Genomic DNA, 12,566 nt, shown 5'->3' with positions numbered 1-12,566 from the left:
TCCTTTGAATTGCATCCACCCTGTGTAGTTGTTAGATCATCTGTGCCATAACGCCTTTAAACAAACCGGAGAGTTACACAGCAGTTTGTTCGTCACATTATTCTAACAATAGGCCCACACACTTACAGACTGATGAAATGATAAGTGGATGGATGGGTAGATGGATGTTAGAGGCCATATCATGTACCAGTTGTTCCATTATGATCATTCCCTCTGTTCTTGCCTGAGCCATTAGTGTTATCGGTGAATCAGTGTGCTTTTTACTTCTGCCTTTTCCACAACCAAACATTTGGCTATAGGCAGTATTGAAAGGACAGTCATATAAGTCGACACTTTATTGTGTGAGCTGTTTTGTTTTGGGTCTGGGGCTCTGGGTCTTGGGCCCACAGTGGACTTCTCAGATCTAATGGGAGCAGTAATGAGCCTGGGTCCCAAGCAACGTACTGAATTTCTCATTTGGACCCCATTCAGATTAAGGTCTAGAGCCATGGCTGCATGAGCGCTGAGCTACTTCACTACGGTCAGTTTTGATTGAAAGGTATTTGGAGTATTTGTACTTTACTTTTGCACACAAAAAAGACACATTTGCAAGTAAAGTTGACTTAATATTATTGTGTAACCCTAGCCCAAGCAAAACTAGTATTTCATTGTTATTTTAGCCAGATTTTTTTAAATGATACACTCCATTGTAGTTTCTATGTTATGAGGTTTTTATTATAGGACAGCTGTCTCAGGTGTTTGTTAGAGCCTGAAAGAGCCAGGACAGTCATGGTGTTACTCATGGTTTCGCACAATTTTTTTTAATCATATACACAATAAGATCATTGTTTATTGTGTGGGTGTACCTGAACAGATTGGCTGGGATTACATAAATACAAATCTCTTTCATGTAAATATACACACTTTTTTTTAATTGTAAATATCAATTTATTATGCTACATTTATAGCCGGCCAGATAGCTTTCTTTTAGTGTTGCCACCTTTGTTTCGTGGTGGGTAACATGCTGTGTTCCACCTGTAATACTGACTCAATACGAATCATTTCTGGGTCCTGTTTTGCTTCTTATTTTGGGAAACAGCCACACTCCATGTACATTATCGAAAACATTCAAATGGCTTCATAAGTCTTAGTCTAATTAGCAGATGGATATTTGCAGAGCTAAGTTCAGGACTTTTTAACGGCTTCATAAAAGATCTACGTACATTACTACAGCATATTCTAAAGTGAAGTTAAAGCATACATATTCACTGACATATCAGCAGTGAGTAAAGAACCCTTCAGCAGACAAACTTTAGGAAATGGACTTCTGTTTTGACCTGGGCAGGGATAGGAACACTTTTGTGTTACTGTCTCCACTATACACACAAAGAAAATACTTGAAACTGGAATAGTCACACATACTTTCATGTGGAAACTACTAAACTTCAAAATATGTTTTTTTGTAATACCGTCATAGTTAGAATCAACATTATTTTGCCATAAACTAATTCAACAGATTCACTGTAGTCATACTCGCGTAAACCATTTGCTGCAAACAAAAAGTTAGAATTCAGGTCATCTCACATCTCACAGGTATTGAACAGAGCTGATTAGTGGCCTATTTAGACCTTTTCAATGTGACGTCCCAGTGACCCAGTGCCTAATTGCTCGTAAGTATTTATTTAAATCCAGCTCATTAAGACAAAGCCTGTTTTATCTTTCCTGACTTTATCTAACAAAAATCAGAGCTACAATGAAGCATATGAAAAGAACAACTGTACAATAGTTGAATTCATTTTAGCTGTCCAGGGACCTGTCTGATTCGTCCCAGATTTCAAGCTCGGGGAGCTATTCAACCTGTGCCTGTAATGAAGGTCAACCAACCAGCTCTGTAGAGGGACGCCCAGCCACAGGTCAGTGACATTTCAACCTGCCATGTTGTGCAGCATAATCCTACTGAAAGTCAAGACTCCCCTTTAAACAAATGCATTATGTTGTTAGCTGATGAATCACATTATCCCAGTTTATTTTTCATCAACTAACCATATACATTTTGAAATGTTATGATATGTTGTTGGTTTAGCTTTACATGTACACAGTCAAATGTGTTACATATACTGTAACATCTTTACTTTGGACTTTCATTTCAACCAAAGAAGAACGTTTTGTGTTCTTGAAACAACTTTTTGCATCCTTCTATGACATTGTACACTGTGAGGATAGAAACAACAGCACTGAGACTGCATGTTTGAGCTTTGGCTTGTTAGTTCTACTCCAGGCAATGTTTTCATAGATTTATTAGTTGCTCATTGAGTGAAACTATGAATAACTTGGAAATTGTCAGAATAACAGCATATACAATGGATTTCCAACAGTGTTAATATCTGTCAGATTAGGCTAGGCCTATTCAAGATACTATATACTGTATGCAGATAGTCAGTATATATTGTCTCGACTGGTGTACACAAGGCTGCATTACCAACTAAAGAAAGCAGGCAACTGCATTGGTCAAAAATCCAGGAACACTTTACAGATCAACTTTATTGTCACACTATCTTATAGCCTTTATCAGTATCACAACGAGGCTACTGCCCCAGAGCCCTCAAACACACTATAAAATACCCGAAGCTACCGTGTGGCAGCTGGTTTGTCTCTTTTTTTTGTTACGGTAGGAACATACTTTACTAAAGCACAATATCAACTGATGATGACAAGAACCTTAAAATAGGCCCTATTACCTGGTTGAGGCCCTGTTTTGTAATAGATCCATTTATCCACATTTTCCTAACTTCAATGACCTTAGTGTATTTAATAGCAATTATACACTTTGAAACATTCAGTGTGGTGTTGCTTTCTTTGTGCATATTTTTTTTATTTCAGGCGATATTGTGCTCACATATAGTGCATATTTGTGAATGTATTTGTGTTGAATCCCCAATGCTTTAATGCACAGTGAGAGGGGGTCAATAGGAGGAAAACTCAGCAGCTCATTTTTGCCTGATGCCCCCCAGCAGGATTAATCCAGCCATAGATTAGATTAGCCATTGGAGGGAGGAAAAAACAATCAATGGCGTGGTGTGCACACGAATTACAATTCACCTCGGAAACGTCTCCAGAAAAGGTGTGCACATGTATTGAATGCAAGTGAATTCTAGATGGGGGATGATACGTGTCCGGAAATGCAACAAAATATCGCGAATGTTAAAGACTTTTATTTTGTAAGAGGACGCTTTCGATTACGTCCTTCCCCGTGTCACATGACCTCGCCCTCGCCTAGCTACGAGAAAGCGTCGCTCCATGGTCGCTACGGAGAGAGGGATGGGTCTGTTGTAGTTTAATAGACACTTCTGTGTTGTTTCCCACGCAGTTAGAACAGCTCACTACTATGGCAGTCTTGGGGAAATGCTTTTCGGTCGTTGCGACAACGACTTTACCACGTTTTAACGTGTGCATAACCACGTTTTGGTGCTACTAGCACATTATCTTGGCATGACAGATAAAGATTAGTTAGCATGCTAGCGAGCTAGCCACAGCCTCCGCATCTCACAGCGACCACACCTGCCGGTGACAGGTAAGATATATCTTCATCCGCTTATCCCAGAAAAGGCGTACCACGAGTCATGCATTGTTTTTCACCACAAGTAACTGACGTTTCGGTTAAAATCCTTGGTGCGGTTACATAATGATTGCCGCCGGCACAGTCCATAGCAGGTGTTTTCGAGCGATTAATGTGTGACAGTCATGATGCGGCTCTAATAGGATTTGAGCCCTCTCCTTCCTGTCGATTGTACACCAGGGTAACGAAGGAGGAGCTTAGCTGTGCGCGTGTGTGGGAAGGCGGTGTTTACGTGGGAACGTGTGCTTTAATCTCACTTCGTAGACTAGCTTGTCTAACCCTTATGCAATGTATTTCGCTGTAAGAGGCTGTCTACTTAAGTGTGGATGATGTATGTAGGTGCGGCTTAAATAGTATTAAATAACAATTGTCAGGGAGAGCAAAATATACAGTGATACATTTGCAGCAAGCAAATCCCTTTAGTTTCTGAAATCAAAGCATTGAGGTTTCAATCTGACATAGTAAGGATCCCAGCCAATGACCTCAGTATATAATCGCATTTATACACTTCGAAACAGTCAGTGTGGCGCTTCTTTCTTTGTGTGTAATTTTGCTGTTATGAGATACAATTTCCCAGCTTTTGAACTGAACTATTATCAAATAAATTTGAATTTGTAGGCTTGGAAAGTGCCTTGAACTGTTGCCCCGTATCGTCCCCACCGCTCACTAAAGGCAAGGATAGACATTTATGGATGCAACAATGATTTCTGTTCTGGTTTGATATTTCTCTCTGTGTGTCAGTGTGGCTGCAGGTTCCTGGCAGACATGGGCAAACTACAAAGCAAGTTCCGCAAGAGGTCGGACCTCTACAGGTGAGACATGCACCCTACTGACACAGTGGCTGTGTCCTTGTATGTACTACATACTAATTAGAGCCAGGATTTCAGAATGTAGTCCGTTTACACTAGAGAAAAATAAGAACAAAGTACTATCAAACATGTCAGTATATGCTGGTACGGTCTTTGACATTCATTTATTGAGGATAGTTTCATTCTAATCATTAATCTGAAGCAGAGGAGCTTTAACAGTGCAGCCTGTAAAGGAGCATAATATGAGAATAATACAGAGATAGATATACTACAGGCTACAATTGGCAAATGTTAAATTTGTGATTTTTTTTCTGTTGGTGTTTTCTGTGCAGGGCGTCTCAGGGGGAGAAGGCCGATAATACCTTTGACAGTCAGGTGATGCAGTATGAACCTGCCCATCAAGGCTCCATCAACACTGTCACCAATCTTAGCCCAGATTTGTGTGTTTCTGGTGGGAGTGGCCAGGTAAATTATTCCATGCACTGGTAGATTACTCCAAAATAATAGCATTTTAATGACATTATTAATTTGCTGATGGGTTTTAGACGGGTTCAGTTGATAAATTAACCAGGTTCCTAGTTTAAAGATCATAAAAATGCCTAATGCAAGAAAAAGATACTTCAAATTTTCAATTCGATGGTACAAAGAGTGTCATAGATCACAGGGTTGGTGTTTAGATCCCCCCACATCTTCCTGTCCACATTAGATAAATAATAAACATTACTGTTTGCACACGTTTGTGTATGTATGTGTGTGTGTGTGCGCGTGTGTCCACATCTGTAGGCTGTGGTGGTGTATGACTGGAAACAAGGCCGGATGTGTCAGTCCTTCCAGGGTCACAACCGAGAGGTTACCAAGGTAACGTCCATACTGTGCGTGTGCAAACTGATAAAGGTGTGATGCTGCTCAGCGCTGTCACAAGTCTCACACAATGTGCCCTCTTTATTCTGCCAGGTGCTGTGCTATCCAGGCAGTACATGGATCTTTAGTGCCTCACGGGACAAGACTGTTCTGATGTGGGACCTAAACCAGGGGGACGAACCTATTCAGGAGTTTTGCGGGCATGAATTGGTGGTCAATGGACTAGCCATCAGCCCTGGTACACACACACACACACACGCGCACACACACATTGAGAATAAATATCTATAGTTATACTCCTGCTCAATTCCTTGTTTAGTTGTTGGTTTGGCACAGATATCTGTGTTCCTATTGGCTGCCAGTCATTGCAGCCGTTAATATAGAGTGATACAGAAACAAAACTGCAATGTTTGCAAGAAAGTCCACCAACATGTAATGTCATGTGCATTGTCATTTATTTAGGATTACTGATCTGCACTGATCATATTGAACTGCTTTTATTGTGATTTGTAGAGGGGAGAAAGCTGTGCACCGGTTCTCGTGACAACTGGATGTGCCTGTGGGATATAGAATCTGCAAAATGTGAACAGAGACACAACATTTCTAGAAACCTGGTGAGAAATAACAGTATGTGCTTTTGTGTGCACACAACCTTGTACCAAGAATTCTTTCAAGCACGCTGGATTGCCTTAGGTGTGTACCTGAGCGTATAAGAAAAAGAATCAAATCAATAAGCCATTCAATCTGACTGTTATGTCTGAGTTCATGCCCTTCAGGCTTTAAACTTTTCCACTGTCCTTTCTTCTCTGTCCAGGTGACTCATGTGTGCTGGGTGCCAGACAGCTCCTCCGTAGTCCAGACCTCCGAGGATAAGACCATAAGGTACAGAAAGATTTGCGACTGCAGCTATCTTACTGTAGATGCACATGTGCCATCTGCAGCATAGCAAAAATAAAATCATTAGATATCCACTTTGTTTGCAGTCGGTAACGTGAAATATCCTGACCGGCCTCTACTTCATAGGAATCGTACAGCAAAATAGGTGTTATGGAGTGTAATACCAGCGCTAGGCTACGATCCGAAGCAGTCATTGAATGCTTCTTATTTGGTAACAATGCAGGGTCAAGACTGCAATAAGGAATACACAAAAGACTGATGCTTACTGTCACACACCTATTAACAGGTCACCTTTATTTAGATTCATACACAACAGGAGGTCAAAAATACATTAACGTATGCAGCTGTTTACAGACAGATGTTTACTGCTGAGAGATTGACTTCTGCTACCCCAACAAGGTTCAAATGAGTTTCACCTCCAGCAGCCAATTAGAACACAGTTTATTCCACCTCTACCTTTGTAACGAGACACGGAGCATTGTACACTGTAAAACATCTTCTGTATATGCGGTCATCATCATCGTCATCAGATGATGATGATGAGATAATAGGCACACGTTCAATTGAATCAGTATTTGTTCGAAAACAATACCAAGAAAAAAACGCTGTCTTTGTTTTTACGTTTCGGATTTAAAAAAAGCTTGCACTTGTGTATTTCTATTGTGATGTTTTTGTGTATGTGCACAGGGTGTGGGACAGCCGGGCATGGCAGGTGACCAATACTTTTCCAGCCAAGCAATACATCCAGACCCACTGTGATGTTTCTCCAAACGGAAACTACTTGATGTCCAGTAGCAATGGCTCTGGAGGCCAGGGCTGCGAAGCCACGGTGAGACCACTGTGAAGACAAACATCATCTGGAATAAACAATATGTTTATTATCGTATACATCATGCGCTCAAAAAGCAGGGCGAGCGGTGGCTAATCACTTAATACCGGTTCTTTTTCATTTCCTCTCAAACAAAACCACACTCGCACATTGCCCTTGTGCAGATGGACTCTGAATGTTTCCCTTGTGAGTTTGACTCCCCCCCCCCCCCCCCCCAGCTTGCAGCTTGAGCCTCCAGCTAGAACAGTTTCCTGTCTAATCTGTGTCTTCTAAAAGTAGCAAGAGACGAGTCAAATATGAAGTTAATCCTATTTGAGTAATTACCAGTGGTTCTGTTGTTCAGTGCAGTCTGGTAAACAGTAAAGCACATCAAACGCTTCAGAGCAACGGTTGTGGGCTGTAATTATGTGTTATGCTGCTGTCGGCTTGATAATAATATATATAATATAATAATTGAGCCTCTTACCCTCACCCATCACTGCCTGCCATTATGAATCTAAATTTAATGTATTCAGGGTCATATTTCCTCACCACAGGCTTTAGAGCTTTTACTGGCACAGGGTTGTTGATGAATATCTTATTTTATGTCGAGACATCCTTGTGAATTTTAAGGTGGGTGGATGTCATCTTTCCCTGTTTGTTTTGAGGATTGTAACATTTTGAGTATATTCGTATGTATATTTAATTGTTGTGTTCATTTAGTAATATTACAACAGTAATACAATACAATTATTGTTGATTTCAACAAACTCTAAGGTGATACTTGTTATGGCGCAATCTCCGATTCATCCACTGTCTTATGTTGATGGTCATGAAGCTTCTGACATTGCCATTTGTTCTCAGTGGAGTTGTGTCTGTGTTATCAGCTCTGGGACCTGCGTCAGCCCGGCTGTAAAGTGGTGGAGTACAGAGGTCATATGCAGACCACCGCCTGCTGTATGTTTCTGCCTACGCCTCCTGGTGGCACAGCTCAGGTAGCTACATCCTCCCATGACAGCTCCGTCAAGATCTGGGATCAGAACACAGCAGGTAACACCCACTAATGGATGGAAACATTGATTTACAGAAAGACGAATACACACACACACAGGCACATTTACCGTCATTGTTTTGGGTGTGTAGTCTTTTCTTTATGCAAACTCTCATCCAACCATCCCTCCGCCGTCCTCTGTTCAGTCTGTTTAGGGACGTTGTTTCTAGATAGTGCTGGTCCACTGCTTGGTCTGGCCCCCACTGACTCCACCAATCTGCTGTGTGCCAGCTTCAACAACGGCCTCTATCACATCCAGCTGGGCCACGGATCCGGGGCAGAGTCCGGTGGAGTCGGTGGCATGGACGTAAAAGTTGTGGCACGCTTCTGACCGCCCGGCGGAGCCTGCTGTGACTCGTAACCCTGACCTGTGAACAGCCAGCTACTCAGTGAGCGGATCACTGGATTAGGACGTCATGTCTGTCCTTTTGTTTTCTTTTTACTATTTTACACATTTCTATTGACATTTTTGCTTTACCAGACTGTATGTTTGGAGGATGCACCTTTTGTCCAGCAAAGCCACCTGGACGCCCATCACAGCTGCTCTTCTGGGAGACTGGTCTGTAAGTCATTTGAACGACTTCAAACAAAATTATCCTGCTTTTGATTGCTGCCTTCATGGACCAAACCAGAATAACTGGCCATCGCTCTCAGTTTAATACGCTGCTTCGGCTCAGTGGATCTGATGAGACGCTTCATGCACATGTTGTATTGCTGTTCGTGGTAGGGCTGAATACATGTTTGGAGGGACATGCTGATGTGTCTGGAGTCGTGTTGATAATGTGGAAGCACTCTTCGAGCAGGAAAGTCAGCTATTTAGTCAGGTGTGTATTTTCTTCCTGGATAAAATGTAGTAGATGCAGTCAGACTTGCAGTCTTGTTTGTGGAAAGTTATTTTTATACCCAGAGTAATGGAGTATACGTGTATGTTGATAACGTAACCGTTGATTAGTTTGTTCTGTACCTTTAACCTTTGTGTTAGACCAAATGAGAATCTACGACACAACACTGTATTAACACTGGCTCTGTTCTTTAGGTTCATCTCATAATGGTTTTTAAAGATAGTCTGATATTTTTGAACTGAAGCTGCCTAGGCTGATGTTGGTGCCGATATTCACTACATTCAATTTGAAAATGACTATGCAAAAAAAAAAGCTGAGTAATTCCCTTTTAATAAAGTATTGTTTGAATAAACAAATGGGATTAGAATATATTGCAAATACAAAAAGAAAGCTGCTCTTTGACCCGTAAACATAAAACCTGCCACCATTGATTGAGGCGTTAGACTTTTTCAATATACTGTCGCTACTGTGCTTCTAACAGATGCTGAACTTCTTTGTTAGGATTAGCAATCCAGACTGTAGTTTGGCCAGCAACTGCTCATGTTACTATTGGCAGCCTGAAGTCACACATCACATTCCTACCAGAACGGATTATTGTCCAAAGATGAGTTAAACCTCTCTTACTCGTATTATCTATATAAGTGTACATTTAATACTGATTACTTTGTCAGTTTCAGCATCTTAATCATGTCACCGTCCCTACCAAAGACAGTTGTTGCTGTATCGTCCAATTCCATTTAGAGAATTATCTTCAAATAGAAGAACAAAACGGACGGGTTAGGATGTGGATCAAAGTCACAGTTTCTGCGTTAATGTACTCGCAGGTGATTCCAGATGCACTCGTGGATATTAATCTGAAGGTTTAAATTGGTTTGTTGACTTCTAGGCAGACGAGACGCAGCAACAAATGATTGTAGGTTAAAGTGGAACCTCAGTTAACCGTGATGTGTGGCTTTGTCATTCTATAACTCATTATTTTTCTAAAATTTAGGGAAGACTACCATCAGTAGGGAACCAAAGGTCATCAGACATTTCATTTCATGAGAATTTACTGTTTGGGTATTTGTCGCTGGCAACATCCAGTTGATTTTATCTGTGAGATACAATATAATTCAGCAATAAATAAATCATTTTATGTCTGAGGAGTAAATCTGGGTTGTGTCTCCTTTCGTCAGCTGAGCTGTTTGGTCACAGACTTAAATCTAATATGCCGGTTACATACTTGAATGCTTGCTTCATCTCATTCAGTAGAGTACAGATGAACCAAATAACTTACTCTGTGAGGTGTGTCCCAGTACAAATCATTAGTATGTAAAGATCTAGTAGAAACACGTTCACACCTGAAAGCTGCTGTGTACAACTTACCTTTTCTAGCTGCTGGAGCTCCTCGGGGTTCATTGTTTTGCTCAAGGGCACCATGACAATCTGTCAACAGAATGGACTTCCCCTGCCCAAGATTTTCACAACTGTTTGTCATCTGTAATTCAAGTTAAGAGGACCAGCTAATATCAAGAGTGTGCATTTATGTAAAAGCATTTAAAAAAAATAATTTTTATGAATGTGTACACAGCAAAACTCATGGCACAGCTGAGACTCATTTCATTCCTTTTAAGGCTCAAGATAAAGATTTTGTTAGATTTAGTTTTTGTCAAGTAAACAGACAGAACGGGCTTTTAGGAACACCAAAGATGTATCGGCGCCATCTAGTGCCAGAAATGTCCTCGTTATAAAGTTACCAAGTTCTACAAAATAAAATGTAATATTGTGATTCATCAAATAAAAGGAAATATTAAAATCTAACGGACATTTCATCTCAAACCACACTTGTATTCGAGGCTTTGGATTCCTGTGATGCTGGTGTAGTTGTAAACAGACTGGTGACACATTGCTGAGTTTTATCCTGAAGTAATTCTCATCACAACATAAATGAACACATTCACACTTTGCAGCAGTGGTGTACAGTAACTGTACTTAAGTCATTTTTTTGGATATCTGTACTTTACTGTTTATATTTCTGTTGACTTTTACTTCACTACATTTTGCAAAGAAAAGTGATACTTTGACTCCGATACATTTCCCCTGAAACCTTCGTTACTCGCTACAAAATCAAATCTATCTTTAGAAACAAAATGAATCATGAGAGCAGCGTCGGGGACTGTGGTGGAACACAGACTGCAAGCAAGCAGGTTTGGTGAATCAGTGGTCCTAGCAGCAAGTTAAATCATTGGTTCATCACGTTAATGCGCAAACAAGTGCTCTCAAAGCCGCGGTGTTGTGATTCCCAGTGATGCCCAGGATGCTACATGCTAAAGCTAGCGGTCGACAACATGAGTAGCATTCCACACAGGACGGGTGGGATGAGGAGAGGTGGATGGGTCAAACAAACACTGTGTTTCCTCCAGGAGGCCGCAGTTTGTGCCGTGTGTGAAACGACAAGCCAATGTTGATTTATTTGTGACGTGACTTCCGTACTTAAGCAACGCCACTTCCGTAGATATTTGAACCCAAACCACGTGATTTTAAAGTGATTAGTGACTCGTCTAAAACATTTTAAAAAGGAATAACTTCAATGGAATCATTCTATACAATGTAACTTCTTTACATTCTAATAGTATGTAAAGAAGTTACATTCTAATACACTGTAGCTTCTTTACATTCTAATATAATGTAAAGAAGTTACATTCTAATACAATGTAGCTTCTTTACATTCTAATAGAATTGTCTTTTGAAGATGAACAGGACATTTGTCAGTTTCAAGTAATGACTGGGTTGTTACTTTCGCTGCTGCTTTAGTGTTGATCATGTTTTGATATTTGAGTCATGTTGTGGATGATCAGATGGAGTTATGATGGGAGCAGTCGCCCAATTGCAGATTCAGCTTGAGCAAAACCTTTGCCTATTGTACAAATCAGGCCCATATGAGTTTACAAGGCAGGTGTCCTTTCTCTAAACACTGACCTGATGCATCAAGTGGATATTTTTTGCTGAACACAATATTATGCATTTGCCCTCTACATCCTCTAGTCGGAATGAGCATACTTATAAACGCACTGTTTATAACTCCTTCATAGTGTCATAGTGGTGTCATAGTGTCATATTGCTTTTCGGAGAATTATGATGATAAGTTCATCGTAGATGCAAAAGTATACTTATGTACAATATATTATGTTGAACATTGTTGCTCCTGAATGGATCACAGCCAACCCAATTATGTTCAACACAGCTCCATGTCCTTGGTCATGGTGCCACAGCACTTAAAAGAATAAACTTCATAATTCTCAAAATTCTGACCCTTTGCTTTTTTATTAGCATTTACTTGTACTTTTACTTTCAATACTTAAGTACATTTAATATCAGATACTTTAAGACTTTTACTCAAGTAGTATTCTAATAGGTGAATTTTACTGGAGTCATTTTCCAGTAAGGTATCTTTACTCAAGTATGCCTTTTGGGTACTTTATACACCACTGCTTTGCAGGGATATTACAACTCAATATCATTATTGAACCAGAAAGCAGAAGACTTTGTCATACTGTGGTGTTTAATTCATTCAAATCGGGACCTCATTTTCACTGACAAAAAAAAAAAGAGCCATTTATCCATCACCAGGTTTTGATAAAGACACATTCACACACAGACACCAGCAGCTTACCACATCACTGAAGTACAGAAATATTCAGATACAAAAAAAGAGGTCTCAATA

The 12,566-nt window shown here is 40.4% G+C and overlaps 1 protein-coding gene across 1 annotated transcript; it reads left to right on the top strand.

The window, feature by feature from the left end:
• Positions 1 to 3,311: 3,311 nt before the first annotated feature.
• Positions 3,312 to 9,853, top strand: wdr31 (WD repeat domain 31). The gene is made up of 10 exons (XM_079270479.1): positions 3,312 to 3,550; positions 4,337 to 4,407; positions 4,737 to 4,869; positions 5,188 to 5,262; positions 5,359 to 5,503; positions 5,779 to 5,879; positions 6,080 to 6,147; positions 6,850 to 6,991; positions 7,858 to 8,020; positions 8,168 to 9,853. Exons 2-10 carry the CDS (start codon positions 4,361 to 4,363, stop codon positions 8,350 to 8,352), a joined length of 1,059 nt encoding a protein of 352 aa, XP_079126605.1. The 5' UTR covers positions 3,312 to 3,550; positions 4,337 to 4,360; the 3' UTR covers positions 8,353 to 9,853.
• The last annotated feature ends 2,713 nt before the right edge of the window (positions 9,854 to 12,566 follow it).

Source organism: Melanostigma gelatinosum (assembly GCF_949748355.1).
Source record: "Melanostigma gelatinosum genome assembly, chromosome: 6".
In the NCBI taxonomy this organism is placed as follows: domain Eukaryota; kingdom Metazoa; phylum Chordata; class Actinopteri; order Perciformes; family Zoarcidae; genus Melanostigma; species Melanostigma gelatinosum.
The sequence above is the reverse complement of the archived record's forward strand: the minus strand, read 5'-3'. Positions and strand labels throughout refer to the sequence as shown.

Excerpts from the sequence above, each read along its gene's own strand:
- wdr31 (XM_079270479.1), top strand. The coding sequence starts at position 4,361 with ATGGGCAAACTACAAAGCAAGTTCCGCAAGAGGTCGGACCTCTACAG. Across the intron at positions 5,263-5,358 it reads ACAACCGAGAGGTTACCAAG|GTGCTGTGCTATCCAGGCAG; the intron begins GTAACGTCCATA and ends TTATTCTGCCAG. Across the intron at positions 6,992-7,857 it reads GCCAGGGCTGCGAAGCCACG|CTCTGGGACCTGCGTCAGCC; the intron begins GTGAGACCACTG and ends CTGTGTTATCAG.